At 37.0% G+C, this 20249-nt stretch overlaps 1 protein-coding gene across 18 annotated transcripts in view; it reads left to right on the top strand.

Moving 5' to 3' along the window:
• The window catches only part of AFDN (afadin, adherens junction formation factor), a 112886-nt gene that overhangs the window by 80965 nt on the left and 11672 nt on the right, over window positions 1-20249 (top strand). For 11 of the 18 annotated variants that reach the window (XM_079299302.1, XM_079299301.1, XM_079299293.1 and 8 more), the window contains 7 exons: window positions 9156-9221; window positions 9375-9448; window positions 9937-10055; window positions 11104-11298; window positions 11565-11656; window positions 12087-12275; window positions 14883-15905. In XM_079299302.1, coding sequence (XP_079155428.1) covers window positions 9156-9221; window positions 9375-9448; window positions 9937-10055; window positions 11104-11298; window positions 11565-11656; window positions 12087-12275; window positions 14883-15905 — 1758 coding nt within the window. Of the gene's footprint in view, window positions 1-9155; window positions 9222-9374; window positions 9449-9936; window positions 10056-11103; window positions 11299-11564; window positions 11657-12086; window positions 12276-14882; window positions 15906-17675; window positions 17712-20249 lie in introns of all 18 variants that reach the window. The other 7 variants (XR_013773507.1, XM_079299291.1, XM_079299304.1 and 4 more) reach the window with 2 other exon arrangements.

The following is a 20249-nucleotide window of genomic DNA, read 5'->3' as shown; positions in this document are numbered from 1 at the left end:
ATTTGAGGCCTGATGGCTGGTGTCAGGCTTGATAAACTACATTTCTATGCTATTTCTTTAAACACATTTTATTTGCAGTTGATTCATCCTGTATTAAACTGTTTAATTTTTTATAAAATACCACTGAAACTTAAGTGACTTGGGAAAACTGTTGACTGTAAAGTATTATGAGACATCCCAGATACATTTAGTAAGGTACATTTGTATATGTGTGCTCACATATATGTCATACCTACATTATTAACACGAAATCTTATTTCATGTTTGCATAAATAAGAAAAATCCAAGATACTTGTTTTGATCTATGTTTGTGTGAAATACTGGAATGTTTTGACTTATAGTCTTGGTATCTGAAGCCACTTAAATTGGAGTATTATTCTTGAAAAGGTTGGTGACTGTATGACACTTCTGTAGATTCAAAGTATAATTGGAGAGTGAAGATACTTTCAGTTCAGGACTAATTAATTTTACTATTTATGTGAAAGGTGAAACCATTTACATATATATGTGTTTATGACAGAAATATACTTTTCTATATCGAAAGATTCTTAGGAAGACACTCTGACATTTTATGGAAATGAAAGTTAGGTTTTAATATATGTAGCATTTAAAAAAATGTTTTTGAAGGATATTTTTTTTAAACCAGGTATGATTTTGTCAGTCTTCACTGGAAGCTGTTCATTGCTCCAGTTTTTTTGGAGTGATAAACAAGGTATATGAAGCTCAAGGGGCGTAGGCAAAAGAGGCTTCAGAGCAAGTAACGACAAGACCTTGCTGTTGATTGTCTGGATCAGGTTTGGTTAGGTGTTGTACTGCAGATCTGCTCTGCAGATGCATAGTTTTTCCTTAATTACTAAATACAATTCTACTGTTATTTTTAACAACTGTAAAAATGTTTTTATAATAGTTTTTGTAGTTCTCATTTATAGGTATTGCAATAACCAGGTCATTTTTCAGGTCTCCTAAAACTGCAAGAATATTGCTAACCTCACAGAAAGTGCAGCTGGTTTGTGTTCCACCTATGTTGAGTGGGATATGTGGGGAGGGGAGTAGTTCAGCTGTTAAGAGGTTAGCACCTGGTCAACAGATGGACCATTATGTCCTCTCATTCGTTACACTGGTGTAGTGGTGGGGCTGTGTGGTGTGTCAGCACCTCCAAGCCACCCTTCTGCAGATGGCAGATCCCCATGAGCATGTCACAGCATGGGTGGCTCATCTGGGAATGGAGCTGCATGTTGACTCTCACTAGAAGGAGCTGGCTCTTGTTTTCACCATGCCTTTACAGCTGCTTGTCCTGGCAAATACCAAATGGGAAGGAGAAGCAAACAGAATTTCTCTGCCTGCTTTTAGTGCTTCTGTGGTGACTCACCAGCTCATGGATTGCTGTAGTGGTGCCATTAAAAAGTCTGTTGGATATTCCTGTTACTCAAACTGTGATTTTATACACTACACAGTTGCACTATATGGTGTGTTCTGATTTTATGGCCGATGGAATTTATGTGAGCCAGAGTTTCCTGTGTCTGTTACTGAGAAGGAAGTTTTATAAAACTCATCTTGTGACAGAGCAACACTAGCAATAACATCTGTTCTCCTTAACTACTCTCATTAAAAATCTGTCATGTTTATTAATTTGTTACTATGGTGCTCTTGTACATCCTCAGTTTTAAATCTCTGATGTAGGAGTAGCAGTTTCTTTTTTTAGATCACTGTATTTATCTTGTTCTTTTCTTCATTGGTCTGAATACTCTATAGAAGCAGCTGTGGTGGTTTGTTTTGATCGGGTTTTTTTTAATGTTGCCTCTTATTTCTACAGTTTTCATAGCGATTTTTTAAACAAATGCAATATTTTGGGCATAATATTTTTAGAGCAAGAAAGGGCTTGCAAAATAATGCTAAATGAATTAAATAAAAGAATTATGGGCTACTTTGTACTGATATAATTTAAGTGGATATGATGGAAAAGGACTTGTTTCTTGTTAGGCTATCTCAAAAACTGAGGTTAAATTACATTATCCAGCTTGGTCCTTTAGCTTCTTTAACATGACAGAATTTTTGTAGTTAAGCAGAAAATTGTACCGGGCTTCAAAGAGGCAAATATTGTTTTTGACAACAGGTATGAAATCTTTGTGCAGCATTGCTGTAGCATTAGACTCCCATTTTGTAAGATTTTTCTAAACGTGTTTCTGTTCTGTGATAAGGGCTATTTCAAACTAGCTTGCCTTGTCAAAAATAAAACTGCTCCTCTTTTCTAAAACATTCCTATCTTCCTTCAGTCGCACTCTAAATATTGTCAAACCCTAATGGGGCCACACAGATGAAATAAAGGTAGATAGAAGGAAAGTAGAACTCCTGGTAAGTTTTAATCTCTGGATTTATTGATAGTGTTTCATACCTCATTTTTTCATTTATCCTCTTGCCTTGTAGCTCCTTTTACTCTAGCTCTCAATAAGGGAGAACTCTTTGTTTATTTAGTTTTTTACAAGGTAGTTTGGTCACTTAAACATTTTCCCATATATTCTTTTCTTCATTCAGGTTTAGAATAAAGACCCAAGTTACCATTCTAAACTGACTTCAGTATGCAGAAGCGTCCTGTGTTTATTTTTACCTCCCAAGTAGGGTTAGAAAACCTTTTAAAATTCCAATTATTAAAATTCCAGTGTTGTCCTTTGTCATAGCATTCCAACCTGTAAACCACAGCAAGTTTAAATTAATTAGTCTCATACTCTGACTAAACTCCAAGTGCATGACAAACTTGTAAGTGCAATGTGTTAACATCTTTCAACTTGTGCTGTTTTAAAACATTTAATTACTTCTTAAGATAAGTGCGAGATGATTAGAAGATCTTTATACAGGTATTGCATCTCATGCAAATCTTCATCTTGGGTACTGGATCTAATAGCTTGCCTCAGTTTCCCCCATGTGTTGGCTTTGTGCATGCTAAAGATGAATAAGCCCAAGCATGGAGGAGATTATTTTCTAGAATCTTTTCATGTTCTTCCTCAGAGACCTAATAAAGCTTTCTGGAATAAAAGGCAGGGAGTGGTGGGGTGATGGGCAGGAACACAACATTTTTATCCTATTGTGCAACTACACAAGTAAAAGTGCAATGTATTTTTTAGCCAGATGCATTTTCATCAGTTCTACATGTGTCGTTCATCTCCATCCCTTGCTAAAGTTAGGATTTTTTTTTGCACTTAGAAGGGGAATGGGTGGGACTTGGCAGAATTGGGAAGTGTCTTTTCAGTGCAGTTACCATGCAGGCATTCAAAAGCTTGAAATGAAGATATTTTCCACTGTGTAGTTTACTTCTCTATGCAGGAACCTGCATGGATGTGGGTGTCTGTTTTTGCAATTGTTCTGGGGCTCAGCTCCCACTAGAATGCAGTTGTTTTGCAGACATTACACATAGCTCCTTGAAAAGTCAATAGGTGAGCTATAGTAGGATTTAAGAATTTCAAGTGATTGAGGTGGTTGGGTTGAAAATAAAATTTTTCAACAAATAATGGTATCAACCTCCCTTAATGATCCAGGCTTTCCTGCACTTTTATGAACAGTCATGCTGTGCTGTAAACAATTTAGGGAAGCTGATTAAGTTGAAAACAAAGCTTGTATTTGGGAGGAAAGGAGCTGGAGACGGGGATCAGCTGAGTCTCCAGCCAGGTCTGTTATGGGACCTGCCACAACACAGTAGTGCCTGCACAGCTCCAAGTGAGACAACATGGGAGCAGACAGGTGGGTTTCTTCCCAACGCTCTGTGTAAGTGCACTACTGCTGTCACTGCAATTAACTTACTACTGGAGTATTTTAAAAATCCTGAAATGTGTGAATAGTGCTTTACTGCTGGCCTCCAAACTAGTTCTCTCTGTGTTGTGCACTTCATTTGTGCATAAAGGTTTATGTGTACTGATTACTTAACTGGACTGTAAAAGCACAGAATGGAAGTGTTTCTCGTATTGAAGCTTAGGTCTGATGTACTACAGGCATCAGCTTTTTTAAGTACCATGTTCCCTTCTTCAGTCTCCATTATTTGTTGAATTGTGTTCAGCTAATATCTTCATTATAGAACTTTTTTCCCCCAAGTGTTCAGTTTTGGCTACGTATTATAAAAGTAGATATCATTTAGAGGTCTTCAGAATAGTGTTAGAGTTCACTTCAGGAATATTGTCACCCAGGTGAACTGAAACAGCAGAAATAGTTTAGTGGGTTTTTTTCCTTAAATTAGTACTTAAAGGGGAGGATTTACCAAATTTTTTCCTCCAAAGGGTTTCTTTTACTTTCTGCAAGGATTGCAGGAGAAAATTTCAAGACTAAAAAAAAATAGGTAGATTGGTAGCTCTAGAGAGACTTTTTAAAATATAGAATATCTTATATTATTTTTTAAAAAATACTTATAAATGTTTTCAAGATTGTTTATGTATATTTGAGAAAATATGCTGTAGGTTTCAGTTTATTAATCCCAGGGAAAAGGAATAAGCCGTCTCTTTATGCTTACTGCATTCTTGCTTTCCACAGTCATCTGACTCCTTTACAGTTGTGTTCTTCTGTTTGGACTAAAAGCCATATGGATACACATGCTTCTGGTATTAAGGATCAGAGAAAACAAAGTGAAAGGAAGGTTTATCATATTTTTGTTATTGATACACACATTTTATTGCTCTGTTTTATTTGTGGGGAAATAGTTTTAATTATGCTGACTTTCGCATTCCTTTGAATGAAAAGCAGTGTAATAAGTAGTTCACAAAGAAATCTGTTTTATTTTAAAGTCACTGAATGAAAACAGGAAAACCCATGGGACACGTATGAGAATTTTATTCACTTTGGAGTTTAGTATGGGTGACTACATATATTAGGAACATTTTTGTGTTTCTAATAATTGTGTATTTCTTTCTAATGCAGTCTTCTGGAAAGTAGAACCAAACCAAAATCAAGTCTATTTCAACAGAAATCAGGAATTTGTATTGAAATTATTGTAAAGCTTAGAGTAAAAGTTGTAGGGAAGGTGATGAGTTGATTTTAAGGGTATTTAGTGAGAAGTCTTCCCAAGCTTGTGCAAGCACATGTGTACCATTAGAAACATGTTAAATAATGTGAATTAGAGGAGACGTTCACTGATCCTAATAAGATATAAGCAAATGTTGTAACTGATAAAGACTTTTTTTTTAAATGTAATCTGAACCAAGATTTATTTTAAAATAACTTTTATGCTTTCAGAATGCATTAGTTTTGTATTTAGGTGAGATGACTTTGAGCTAACACATTTCCTAATAACTTCCTTTAAAAAAACAGGAAAGAGATTGACAAAATATAGACATCATAAAAGTATTGGAAAAGAAGCAATGAGGAGTAAAATGTCATCTCCTTTGAGTCATAATGAAGAATTACTGTCAGGGTTAGAGTATATGTGCAGTTAAAAATCTGCCTGATAGGGTGTCTTCCAGCTGTGGTGCCTTTAGCCAAAGAACATAACAAAACCAAGTGTAAGATCTTTCTCTCCTGTGAGGAAAGGCTGGGAGGATTAGGATTGTTCAGCAGAAGAGAAAGCCCCAGAGTCACCTAACTGTGGCCTTCCACTACTTAAAGGGAGCCAGCCAGACAGCTGCAGAGGGACTTGTTAGAAGGGCAGGACAAGGGGGAATGGCTTTAAACTGAAAAATAGTAAGTTTAGATTAGATGGTTAAAAGAAGTTCTTTACTGTGAGAGGATGGTGGGGGATTGGAATTGGTTACTCAGCTAAGTGGTGGATGTCCCATCCCTGGAAGTATTCAAGGCCAAGCTGAATGGAGATCTGAGCAACCCTGTCTAATGAAAGGTGTCCCTGTCTGTGCAGAGAGCTAGATGGTCTTTAAAGTTCTTTTCAATCCAAACTATACTATGATTGATCCTGGTTTCTAGCTTCCTGTAATTTCAGAGTGCATTAAATCTGTTTGGTGGGGTTTATGCTGTTTGGTTGGTTGGTTTTTTCTCTAAAGCATCAAAGAGCCCTACTGAGAATCTCAGATTGTGTTTACACTTTGGAATCTTTCAGCAGTGATGTTTCTGGCTGTTTCCCAATTTAATTATGAAATCCTATGGAAAATGTTACACAAGGTGGAGGTTTGTTGCATTTTGTTTGTGTTTTACTATTTAAAACATGCTAGATGTGATAGGAGAAGTAAGAAAATGTTTTCTTCTGGCTGATCAGAGAGATGATAAATAATTTTATCAGTGCAACTCATAATCCCGTTGGCCATCAGTTCCTTGATTGTTGCTGAGTTGAGGAGCCCATATGTTTGCTTAGTTGGTTTTCTCAAGAAAGGTATTCCATGTTTCTGATGATTCTTATTATCCCCTGAACCTAATGTTAGCTCTGAACCTAATGTTCTGTTAGTGTCATTTTGTAAGGGAGTAATCAGAATTCCAAAGTTTTCTAAATGTGACCCTTTCAGATTTTTAGTGACCATGGTGTTTCTGCTTTGTTCTTTTCTGTTCTGCTGGTTTCCACATTTCTGAGCTGATGTGTCTCTGAAAACAGTGACTAAATTTTAGGAGCTAAAGTCAGTTTAGAAACCACTCTTATGGGTATTTGTGCAATTGAAAATGTTTATTTCATCATTATCTGCAAACCAATATAAGTCACATATCATGGGCTTATACAGAAGTTTTCAACTTTGTTTAATGTGCACTAAGAGTCATAATCAAGCATGAGAAATCTGTGATGTATATAGATGGATATAGTGTCTAATGCAATACATGATTACATGATTAGACATGAATACATGTCTTAATGCAACCAAAGTCGCATATTTAATGTGCACACTGTTTTAAGTGGCAGTGCTCTTCCAAAGGCTTGCTGATTTTCGCCTAGTCTTTGTATGAGACAGATCTTTATCTGAATTTCTGGACCTAAGGGGAAGAGATTCCTGCTAGCATCCTTGGATGATAGGACTGAATAAAAATGCTGTCAATTCCAGGTGGCTTCATAGGAAGCAGGTTATCCTTGGTCACCCAAGAAAAGCTGCTGTTTGGTTCCTGCAATGACAGATGTGATGCATCAGGTTATAACTGAAAGGGTGGGTGGGTGAGTTGTTGTTGATTCTTTTGCCCTTTGGAATTCAGGGAACTTCCCTTCAAATATATTTAGTGGCTGGAGGCAGAGGAAGGGACTTATAAATGCTGTCATTTAATTTTCAGTTCCAAGCGAGGGAAGGTGGTAACTGGTTCTGCCAACAGTGCCCTGATGGGAACCAGCACGTTAGAAGGTTGAAACATTACTTCACATTTGAACCAGTGAAGTACATCTTCACTCCATCACTGCTCCAGTATTCAGCATCGTGTGATCCATCTCCAACTCTTGGTTTTGACTTATTTGATGAATCTTCTATTTGGTACATTTAGTTACATTATTGTTTGCCTTTATTTTGGAATGTGTATGAGCATGGTGAGCAGCACATTCATTTAGGGCTCCTCTGCAATCTTCCTTATGAAGACTAACAACTTTTGATCCATTATTGAACTCTTATTAATACACAAGGACAAATTCTTTTTTATTATGTGTCACCTTGAAATCTTGAAGAACTCCTGCTAAAAGATCTTGTGATGTCCATCTTAGAAGTCTAGGTGTTCAGCTAGATCATCCTTCCTCATGTACGTCTTTGTTGCTTGGGGGAGAAAAAAAGATTTGTGAAGCATGATTTCATTTTTCATTACATTTATCTAGTTTTCTTCTGACTTGTGTTTCTCATAACTTTAGCCAATTTTTCTGGTATAAAGTTAAAGTTATTCTGTAGTTACAGCAATGTTTCTTTAGTGCTCTTAAAAAAACCCAAAAAGGAACTATATTCTTTTAATTGTCTTTGTATTCTTTCTAGACAAAGAAAGTATCTGTATTTCAGTTATTTTTTGCATTTTTTTTCCTTTTTGTATCCATAAATATGGCTTAAGCAATTATTAAAAATATGGACACGTAGAATGTTAATCTGGAATCGTAAGACTTGGAGTTATTTTTCTACAGCATTTGGGATTAACCTAAGATTTGCTGAAAATAAGTCTTTCACTTGTGTAGAAAATCCTGTCTGTGTAACACTAGGTTTAAATAATCTTCACATTCATTCTTATTTTACTGTATTATAACAAGGGGAGCAATGCATGCTTTTGCTGCCAAAAGAAAAGAGTTGAAAAGGAGGAGGGAAAAAAGAAGGAAGCTGTATGTTCAATATCAAAGCAACTTGGTGGGGGGGGGGGTTACATTAGAAAAATTATGTTACAATTGTCTGTGCTCTGTTAAAAACGTACTTAGCACCCTCCTAAGTGACTTGCAGAGTCAAATGGCACTGTTTGCTGTAGCAGATAAATGACAAGTAATAGTCTTACATTTTGAGAGACAATTTAAAGGTTTGTGATACTAACATTTGGACTGATTTGTGTGGCGTCTTGTACATTGGAGCATGTGGATGACACAACAGCATGGCTTGAATAGATGCTTTCATTCTTGTATCTTGGTATCTGTTGGTATCTGTCTTGCAATAAGTTCACTGTTAACAGTCCTTTTAAAATGTAGCAGAACACTTTTGAGAAAGATATTTTATGAACAGAATTGCATGGTTTTGCAGTAGACTTAAATATTGGCTCTGTCAATTCTAAATTACTTATGTCTGCTTTACTTGTTTATGTAAAGCTAGAGGCACTCTTCATTCCTTTACCCTGGCTCCTTTACAGTCCTAATGAATGTAAAAAACATTTCTATTCCTTTTTTATGTAATCTGCAATTTACCTTGTTTCACTGGGGTACAGTGCTCTCTTTAAAAACATGATACAAAGAGGTATAAATAACGTGTAAAAGTGCAAATAAGTGTTTCTTATTGGAAGGGATCTAGAGCAAACTTCTAAAGTATAAGTTTTAGTTAATGTATTTTTTTCTTATTCAAACATGCGTTAAGACCAAATATTCTTTGCTTCTAACAAAGCTTGCAGTTATAATAGGCCTAATATTATTTTTTTATATGACTTTAATTGAATGTAACTCTTCTTTGTATAATTGTTTTTTCTCCAGTTTGAAAATATATAAAACTAATGAGAAAGTGGAGGTTTACTTAGCCATATAAAATTTTAATTAAAGTTGGTTGAGTGCTTAAGAGATCAAATATAAATTAACTAAATTAATGCCTCTTTTTCTGTAGGGTGCTGGTCAAGACAAACTTGGAATATATGTCAAGTCTGTAGTGAAAGGAGGAGCTGCAGATGTGGTTAGTAATATTCTTAATCATCAATTTCAAAAGTAGAGCCTTTGGAAATGCTTTAAAATCCTTTGTTTACTAGTTTGTGTGAATGATTGATTGTTTTAATGGAGATCATGTTAGCATTGGTGTATGAATTTTCTTCTCTTGATATGTGTTTAGGATGGTCGTCTGGCCGCAGGGGACCAGTTGCTTAGTGTGGACGGTCGAAGTTTGGTGGGCCTGTCCCAGGAGAGGTACAGAATGCTTTCCTTGGGTTTTTTTATGTGAAGAAAATGTTAGCTTAATAAGGTAACAAAGCTCATATTTTACTGTAGGCTTTGTCTTGGCATTTCATAACTGCCTGTGGATAATCTTAGCAACAAGTTCAATTGTTTGTGTACTATTTTTCTCTTCATATGATGTGGGTTATCTATATAGAAGAGATTGTAATACACATTTGGATTTTGGTCTTGAGCAGTCTTTTTTTTTAGCTCTAATTTTAAGTATTATGGCTTTTGACCTTTGAAGCAGAAACTGGGAATAAATAATACTTGCCAGTAGGTATTGTCTGGGTGCATAAGCTTATCTTCTTGTCATTATCTTGTATTTTTTTTCAAAGTGATTTTAAGTATTAATCTGAAAAAAAGTGCTTTGTCAAGCAACAGATTTCTGACAATAAGAGTTACTAAGTAACACAGTGCCAAATTTAATTTTCTTTTATTTGCTCTGCCTTTTTTTGCAGGGCAGCAGAACTTATGACCAGGACAGGTTCTGTAGTAACACTAGAAGTAGCAAAGCAAGGAGCAATTTACCATGGTCTGGCAACCCTGCTTAATCAGCCATCCCCAATGATGCAAAGAGGTAAAGATACTAATATTGATATTGATAACAGTTTTGTAAGTATGCTTTCTGAATTTATAAGAATGCACAAAATATAATAATTTACAGTATCTTACCAAGTATTAGAATAATATTAAACCAGAAAAGAAATATAATGGCACAGAAAGAGAAATCTCCTTTCTTAGCAGAAATTAGTATGTTTTTAAATACTGCTTGAAATTTTCCTGGTCTAGTAATTAACCAATCCTTTGCATATGTACCTTTCAAAACTTGATTATGCATTTAAACACAGCTCTGTTTTTAATTAATTTTTGTTTTAACAAATAGAATATAATGAATAGAAAGGGCATTAAACTTAATAGAATTTTTTGTTCCTTTCATAAAAGCTTCTCTCCTCTTAGAATATGTCTTCCTTGTAACCACAGAATGCAGTGTAATTAGTAGGAGAGAAATGAATGTAAACAGAAGCCCTGGAATGTATTTCGCCATTGATTTTTATTTATTTACTTTTTTTAACTAGAATTGTTGAAATATATCTCCTTAAGTTTCAGTGTCTGATCATAAAAAGTTCTTGGATGCTTCTCCAGTGTTTTATTGTATCATCCTACTTCAGGGTACTAAAAAAAGACATATAAAAGTCCAATATAAAATAATGCTGTAAAGGAAATAATTATGTCAATGAAGACATTTTCTACATGCAGGATAGTACCACAGTATAGGAAAGAATGGGTTAAAAGAACAAATCCTTATTATCACAGTTCACAACACCATCCCAGATGCCATATGCCTCAGTTATCCAGAGACCTTTCAGTATAACATACTTAGTTTTTCCAATTGTTGGGGTACCTTTTCAGAAATTCTTTTGAAGAATACATATTGAAGGAATTCTGTATATTTGATACAAGTTTGGGATTGCATATTTCAGGAAATAAAAGGTTTTTAAATCTAGCATTCACTTTGCTGGGATGTTAATTTTACAATATATAAGCTCAAGGTAGCTCTGGTTTTAAAAAAAATATGCTAGGCAGTAGTTAAGTGAAAAGAGAAACTACATATCCAACTGTTACAGTTTCTGACCGCCGTGGCTCAGGTAAACCCCGACCAAAGAGTGAAGGCTTTGAGCTGTATAACAACTCCACACAAAATGGATCACCCGAGAGTCCTCAGCTGCCGTGGACGGAGTACAGTGAACCAAAGAAGCTGCCAGGGGATGACAGATTGATGAAGAACAGAGCCGATCACCGTTCCAGTCCCAATGTAGCAAGTAAGGAAAATTCTCCTTCTTTTGGGGATAGATGCCTCCTCCAGTAGTTTTAGAGGCTGTTGTATTCAAAAGGGAGTGATTGTTTTTAAAAATGGATTGAGTTTAAAATACCAGTGTAGTGGTAACATTTGGAGCAAGCCTTTTGCTAGGAATACCTAAAGACAAAATCATAGTTATTTTATGAATACTGTTACTTTATTAAGTCTTTTAAGTTCTGTGAATTATTATTATCAGTCACGTAAATGCTTCCTTTAACTTTCCAACAGATCAGCCTCCAAGCCCTGGGGGAAAGAATGCTTACGCATCTGGAACTACCACCAAAATAACCTCAGTCTCTACTGGAAATCTTTGTACAGAGGTCAGAAGTGGCAAGCAAAATGCTGGCTATTAAACTTTCTTTGTCTATCAGTAGTGTCAGTGTGCTTGAGTTAAACCAGTGTCTTAGTGAACTATTCAACCATAGTGCTGGTGCTTGTGACTGGGTGGGGTTTTGCTTACTACAGCTAATGAAAGGTTGAGACAGTTTTCAGTGATTTCATTAAATTTTGTTCATCAAGTTGTCCTTGTGATTTCTTAGGTTTGTACAATATTGCATACTCGCTTTGAGACCATAAAAACATGAGTCATATCCACAGTTACACTTGATACTAGGCAACATCTTTATCTCCTGTCCCAGATGTATAATGCTCTTAGGAGCCAAAAGAAAGTATTTGGAAAATGCATGTTCAGAGCAAACTTGTGTACAGATCTATGTGAATTTTGCCTAATTTTTTTTCTGCCTTTTTCAGGAGCAGATTCTGCCACCACGACCTGAAGCTTATCCCATCCCAACACAGACCTATACTAGAGAATATTTTACATTCCCAGCTTCAAAGTCCCAGGATCGAATGGGTCCAGCTCAGAGTCAATGGCCAAATTATGAAGAAAAGCCCCAGCTCCAGGCAGAAAGTAATCATTCTATCAATTCTACCATGCAGGTGAGAAGTAATTTTTTTCAGTAAAAGGCAACAAACCAGAAAGAAACTGCTTGCTTTCCATTCCTGGTCTGCTGGAGACTTTTTTCAGAATAGTCAGCTCTCTATAACTGTACCACGAGATAGGAGCAACTATGCTTCTGCCAAGGTCGGCTTGTGTTCAGGAATCCTATGATTTTTGGGGTTTTTTTCCTTCTCATTTTGTCTTTTTTCCCCCTTTCCTTTCACAGAATTTGTTACCATTTGTTACCATGTTCTTGCAGACATGTTATCTAGGTTGTTTTAATCCCCTGTTAGAGATAATGGGGTGTAAGTGGTAGTAGGGTTTGTATTGTAAAATGTTTTGTGGTTTTCTGAAAAGCAAACTAAATCTTCATTCTTCTAAGAATCTTTATATGGAAAAATATTTGCCTGAAGGGTGTGTTATTTAAGTGATAAAGTATTAAAATTGAAGTAAAACAGTACTTTGAGATCTGTCCAAGGTGTTCACTCAAGCACATTCTCTGCTCCTAGTTAAAAAAGAAATATATAATTTCAAATTGTATCTGTTATCAAAGTGTACATGCACCTTGACATGGAATGAATTTATACCCATTGAATTCTAGAAATTCAAACACAGTGTTGTTCTGCTCCTGTTAGTGAGAACTTCACTCAAATCCATACAGGAAATTAAACCTAGATCTACTAAATCTAGTTAATGGATGATCTTCTTTCTCTAATCCACCAGACTTTAAAATATAGAGAGAGATTTTTTTTTTCTTTTTTGCCATTTCCTAATTAGTGATAAGAGCAGAGCCTTACACCAGGTTTATCTTCTACTTTTGAAAAAGTTTCATGTAAATTATCTTGAGATTCTGTCTAAGTAAGCAAAGAAAGAATTATTTATTGGTTGCTCACACATGTAGGGGCAAGTGAATTCAGGAAAAATTCACTCTTTTTTAGTATTTTTTCAGTTACAGAGATAGAGTTATAGAAACTAAATTCTCATTATTTTGGCTGTTAAAAAAAACGGATGTTTTACTCCCCAAGTAAGATGGTACTTTTGAAAGGGAGTGCTGCAAGTTGAATGACTGTGGCAAATAGATACGGAAATGTTTTATTGAATTTCCATGCTTAACTCTTCCACATTTCATGATTTCATCTCACTTAATCTTAGTTGCATGGTTAACATCTACATACTCCCAGTCAGTGATGGGAGAAGGGGAAATGGATGTCTCCAGAGAATGGTTCCTACCCAATTGTCTTAACTGAATTCTATGATAATTGCTGCCTGAACATGCATCTCTCCCCTGCTTAAAACAAGCTTAAGTGAGTAGCTTAGAAGAGGTGGTTAAAACTGGTAAAGATGAAGCCCATCTATTAAAGTTGTTGACAGACACTGAATTTGAGCTATAGCCTTAAGGCTGAAAGCAGGGCAGAAAAGGATTTTGCTAAAGCAAAATAGAAGCTTTAACTCCTTACAGGCACTGAAAGCATTAATAGTTGTTCCTTGCCAGACAATATTTCTTTTAAGTTGAAAATTATAAGGAAACAGAAGAAAAATCTTTACAAAAATAAAAAAATACACTTTAATCTTTGTAGAGAGAGCTGAGCTTGAAAAAAAAAAAGCTGCTAAATGCCTGTTTCTGTTATGAAGGCGTTAGCAAACTTTGGCTAGGTGCATCTTTACAGCAAATCTAACACAAATAACTGTGTGTTCAGCTCTGTTGGACTAATAGAGCATAAAAAATACACTTGTTCCTCTCAAAGAGGGCATTCTTTAGAGGTCATGGTTAAGGTCACTGATGGAGGAAAATAAAGGGAGCTTGCTTTGTTAGTCTTCTCTCAGTTGTTGATAATTGGTGCATTATGTGTTCAGTGCTTAGCAGTTCCTAACATTCGAAGTATGAATATTTGCTTGAAGAGAATCATTAACAGATTTAATAATCCTGGTTTATGGTCCAGTGTTCCTTTTCAGGTGGCTGTTCAGTGCAATGGGACCCAGAGATTCTGTAGAAAAAGACTTGGTATTTAATGCACTTAAGTGACAAAAATCTCAGACCATTATATTCATGTTCCAGGAGCAGGTAGAATTAGACTGCCTGCCTGACTTGTGTCAGTAATGGGAGTTTCCTGCAGGGCATCTTGCCTGTTAATGGAGGAGGGGCAGAGGCGCTCTTCCCTCTCTCTGCAGCCTTTCTCTTTGCTTTCCCAATAGGAAAGATGTTCAGTGAAGCCAGTTGAAGCCTGAATAGCAGAGCTGGTGTGACTGAGCCACTGCTCAGAGCTACCAGGACTATTGTACTCACAAGGGGGGGGAGGGAGTGTCAGGGATACTCCTGAGAAACTGTTTGAGCTGGGGAGGTTTTCAGCTGAAACTCCCTTTTGCATTCATCCTTCCTCCCAGTCCAGTTACTTGGCAGTTCCCAGGAGCTTGCTAAGTCTTCCATCTCCTGAATGAGTTACGATTGAGTTAATATTTTATCATTGGTTTTGGAAAACCTACTGGGCATGGAAATGCTGAAATTCGTTTAAAGTAATTACCTTCAGTAATGTGTTTTGTAAGCCATTTTCAAATATGTTTTAATGTGGATGGACTGTGACACACTTGCCTTTGTTATTATTTTTCAGCGTGTAGCTCGTTCCCAGGAAGAGCTCAGAGACAAAGCTTTCCAGCCAGAGAGGAATCGCTTGGAAGTTGTTATACGGAAAGATGTGGAGTACATTGATCGGAAGTCGGACAGCGATCAGTGGATGAATTCATCTGTGGATTCTAGCACATCTAGCCAGGAGCACCTGAACCATTCCTCCAAACCAGTGTCACCTGGTTCTTGTTTAACTAAAAGTGGACCTGGCCGTTGGAAAACTCCAGCCGCTAGCCAGCCAACTCCAGTGGCCATTTCCCAGCCCATCAGAACAGATCTTCCCCCTCCACCACCACCGCCTCCAGTGCATTATGCTGCCGAATTTGATGAACTACAAATGGATTTGCCTCTGCCTCCCCCTCCTCCTCCAAATCAGATAGGAGCACAAGCATCCTCCCAGGTAGCTGCTGCTGAGCGTAAAAAAAGAGAAGAGCATCAGAGGTGGTATGAAAAGGAAAAGGCACGTTTGGAAGAAGAACGAGAAAGGAAACGTCGTGAGCAGGAGAGAAAACTGGGCCAAATGCGTTCCCAGCCACTAATTCCTGCTCAGCCTGTGGTTCCTCCTGTCCCCCTTCAGCAAGTGAAATCAGAAAAACCCTCAACTTTGCAGAGGCCTCAAGAAACAGTTATTCGAGAGCTGCAGCCCCAACAGCAGCCACGGACTATTGAGCGAAGAGATCTGCAATACATTACTATCAGCAAGGAAGAACTGTCCTCTGGTGATAGCCTGTCTCCAGATCCATGGAAACGGGATGCGAAGGAGAAACTGGAGAAGCAGCAACAGATGCACATTGTGGACATGCTGAGTAAAGAGATTCAGGACCTTCAGAACAAGCCTGATCGTACAGCGGAAGAAAACGACCGCCTCCGCAAACTCATGCTTGAGTGGCAGTTCCAAAAGCGACTGCAAGAATCAAAGCAAAAGGATGAAGATGACGACGAAGAGGAGGATGATGAGGTGGATACAATGCTCATCATGCAGCGACTGGAGGCAGAAAGAAGAGCGAGGGTAAAATCCTTTCTAGAAAGAAATACTGTCAATTTCTAGCTTGATGGGTTTTCATGCTTTGAGTATTTTGATGTGCTTAGAGGGTAAAGGAGAATGACACTTTCTTAGATGGCTTGAATTTTAAAATTAATAACTTAGAGTGGTTTCATCAGTTGAGTAATGTATTATAAAAGTATCAAAGCTACCTTTTATAGAATTCACTTTAGCAATTGAATTTACTTTTCTGGTTTTGGGGAGAGAAAAGGTCCCTTTGGATAAAGGGTTTTTGCCGTGTACCTAGAGTATGGTTAGAAGGTAAAATGACAGAAATTTGCTTGCAGAAAGATGTGAAATAACAAAAGTTTGTAGGAGAATCAGGAGTAAAAACCGTGTGATTTCTCCCTCCCCTTCCTAGTGTATTTACCTCTGAAAGTTTTTATTTTAGTCTTGGGACATGAACACAGACACTGAATGCATACTGTTTCCAGGGAATAGTAAGCTGAACAGGCATTTTAACTTGCTGGCCTGATCCAGCTGCTACCTCTACCTTTACCACCCCTCAGTGCTGTCCTCAGCAGTGGAGGGAGCATTGCTTGAGCTGCATGCTTTTGGGTGGTGTAATAGCTAATATACCCTGTTTAGAGCTCCAGCTTCTACAGGCCTGGATTTTTTCATGGTGTCAGCATCACAGGTTTGCTTACCTTAGCTTCAGTTTTGTGAAAGCTCATAATATAGGTAATGAGATAAAACAACTGAATAATACAGTGAAAATTTTAACCACTCTTGCTGGTGGCTGTTGTCTCCCAAGACTGCTAAACTTACTGTTATTGAGAAAAGGTTTTTATAGGAAAATCTGCTCTTTTCTGAATAACAGCATGGATTCATAAGTTATATACCAACAGCTATGCTTTTCCTGGCTTAAAAGCTAGCTCTGTAATATGTTCAGTGTCTTCTGTGTGTTTGTCTTAAAAAGTTGACTTAATTCTGTGATAAGCAATGTTTAATTCCTGAGAAATGTTTGGACATGCTTGTTTTGACATTCAGAAATAGCTAGTGGCTTGAATAGAATTTGAGTTCAGGATTGTTTTGGCAGCTTCATTTCCTAAACTTACTCTTCTCATGTTTGCTGCAGTCTGCGTTGCCTTCCTTTTTTTCTTGTGCCTAACTTTATTTCTGTGTAAAACAATAGATACCTCAAACTTGGAAACCTAAGAAAGGGAAACTAAATATATATTTGGCAAACAGGTTGCCCTAAAGTCCAGCATTACTAACAGGCAATTTGTGGCACATAGACAGTTACCTATGGCTATTAAAAATTCATGTAGAACTGCCACTTAAACAAAGTGTGTCTTAAAAATTTTACTGTGGCAAAGCTAAGAAAAACATGTGCCATTACAAACAAAAGCCAATTGTGTTGCATAACAATATTCATATTCTCTGCAAGTGCTGGTTTTAAAATATTATTTGTGCATGAAGTTCTTCCAGCTTTTTGGAACATTTTTAAGCTAAAAAGTAACAGTTGTCTTGAATTGAATCCATGTTTGCATTTTGGTTGCATTCCACTTTCAGAGATGCAGTTAAATAGCATCTCTGCAGAACTACTGAGGTGGTGCATTGAGTCAATACAGATTAAAAATTTGGATTATTTGTTTTCATTTCTGTATATCACGTTTATGTCCATTCTAAAGCAGCCAGCTAAACAAATAAAATGCTTTTGAAATAGCACAAATCTAACCTATCTTTATTTACACTGTGCATCTTTCTTTTTTTCCCCTTTCTTACTACCTGCAGCAGACTGCTGTGCCAGCAATCTCTGTTCTAGATTTGGTATGTTTGTTTCTTTCTCTTCAATATCTCTTTCCCATTTCAATTCCTTATTGTTGTTAATAACAACCCCGTGTGCTTTGGATGATGATTTGGCATCTTTGGGTGTTCAAAGATCGTTATGATACAGTAAGTTAACTGCAAGCATGCATTTGAATGTTTCCAGTTGTAACTCCTTTCCCTATGTTTCCCTCCTCCTAGATGCTGTGTTCTGCTTGCAGACTTGATTTGTTTCTTGCAGCAGTGCTCTAACATAAAACTATCTGCTGTTCTGTGCAATTTTGTTTATAAAATCTTACTAATAACTTTATATGAACAGGCTGTGAGGTAAGATTGCTTCCTTTCCCTTTCCCACCCATGCAGGTTTTAGAAGAGCTCTGAGAACACTTCCTTTCCAGTTTGAAGGGAAATTGTACTGAGAGCTAATAATACAGCGTACTTTTTCAGCACATGTTGGCACCCTGTTGTTTGCAGGGGCTACAGGTGTTTGGTTATGGCATTAACACAAAAATGGATTGTAAACTTGGGAAGTACTTCTGAAGTGATATTTCCAAGTTGGTTGTATAAGCATGCAGTCATTAAGTTGCAGTGCAATTTCAGTTTCAATTGGTTAATACTATTCTCTTGTATCTAAAACATGACAGGCTTTCAAACTGGAGCAGTAATTGCTATGACTCCAGCTAATTCTGTATTTTATTGCACTCATTGGACATGGGGACACGGAAGAGGAGTTTAATAGTCTTCCAAAGCCGAAATACATCACCCTCAAAGTCAATTTCTGTATAATTAGTGTACCAGTTTGGAAGAAAGGTGATGCTTGCAAGTCCTGTTAGTAAAGTTTAATTTGTGCTGCTTGAAAAAACTGTAAATGTGTTGGTTCAAAATATTCATTTGAATATTCAGCACTGCTGTATGAAAAAGAAAACCATCTTTTAGAATGCATACTTCAGGTAATTTATAAAATCTAAGGAGTTCAATTTTGTATCTGTGTGTTATGTGAATGTTAAACAGTTTACAAGTGAAGCATTTCACCTTTCTGAATTAAGCCAGGACTAATGGATTTTTCAGACTTAGTATCTTATCAATATTTTTTTTATTACTACATCTATATTTTTGTGCTCAAACCTTGATTTCTGGAGCTGCAACTAGGTAGATAAAGTACTTTTCCAAGAAGACTGCAGATACCTGGATCTTTCAGCGACAGGAGGTTGGTTAAAGCAGATGGTATCACCAGCTTGAAAAATGGATTAGACAAATGCATAGACATCATGCCTGCAAACAGCTACTTAGAGGATTACACGAGGCTGTACCAGCTGACATCTCTAGCAGTGAGCTAAATGCCAGGGGAATGCTAGAAGAAAAGGCCAGGCTCATGTGCAGCTCTGCTTGCCAAGGTCAGAGACAGCTGAATACTGGGCTAGATGGATGCATGGCCTGAATCAGTCGATGATATATAATGTTCATAAATTTAGCTTTAAAAAAGGCAGCAAGCTAATTCTGAAATAGTTGAACACTACACCCAGTGTGTATACCACTTTTTCATAATTTCATTATTTTTATCCCATTCATGTGACTTTTGAGACATAAATACATCTAAACAATGCCACTTCATATACCCACATAATTGCTACTTTTTTTCTTAAAACAAAACAAAAAACTAACAAAACTTTATCGTGTTTGGTGCTTTTTTTTGTGTGTCTAGGGTGAGCATTGTTGATAGCTGTTTTGATAATTAACACAGCTGAAGGAAGGTGATGAGCAGTTAATACAAGAATTGTCAGCTTGGATAGTGTTTGTTTTTTAAGTTCCCCAGGCCACTATGAGATCTGACCCAGCTTTTTAGCTACCATTGAATAAATGAGTATAAATTTAAAGTTCTCCTGGAACATCTGTTAGAGTGTTCTAAGCAGTGCTTGGAGAAATGAATGTTGTCTGAAATTTGAGACTTCTTGGATTTGAGAATGGCCTGCCAATCCTGTGAATATCTTAACATTCCTGATATGATCAGCCCACTGGCCCCTTTACCAGGAGCAATAGCTCAGAATAAAGATGGACTTCTTTTGCAATAGGAAGACAAAGTTGTGTGGCTGAGCAAATGGTTGGCACTTTGCTGGGTCAAAGCAGGAGAAAAGAATTGGTGCTTTGTGCTCAGCTGCTTTGCTCCATTACAGCTGGGAGAATGCTCTTCTCCATCACTCTGGCTGTATGAATTAGCTGTTCTTCCCTGTTAAAATATAAACACGTGGCTTTGGAGGAGATGTGGAAGTACAGTAAATCAGGTGAAAATGTGTCTTTTAAACAAGAGAAAAAGTGACTGGGATACAGAAGCATCCAATCAAAATGCTCAACCTGGGAATCTTACAGCCTTCTCATTAGAAGTGGGATGTAAAGCTGATTTTCCTTTGCATCTTGAACATTTGGGGTGAAGTTAGAACTGGGTAGTGTTGCACACACAGAATAACAGACACAAATGCCTGCGAGTGGTCTGGCATACCTCATCATCCCACTGCTCCCTGCCTCGCTCTGGGAATGCTCCAAAGT

The sequence above is a fragment of the Erithacus rubecula genome (genome assembly GCF_903797595.1).
Source record: "Erithacus rubecula genome assembly, chromosome: 2".
Taxonomy (NCBI): Eukaryota; Metazoa; Chordata; class Aves; order Passeriformes; family Muscicapidae; genus Erithacus; species Erithacus rubecula.
The sequence above is the reverse complement of the archived record's forward strand: the minus strand, read 5'-3'. Positions and strand labels throughout refer to the sequence as shown.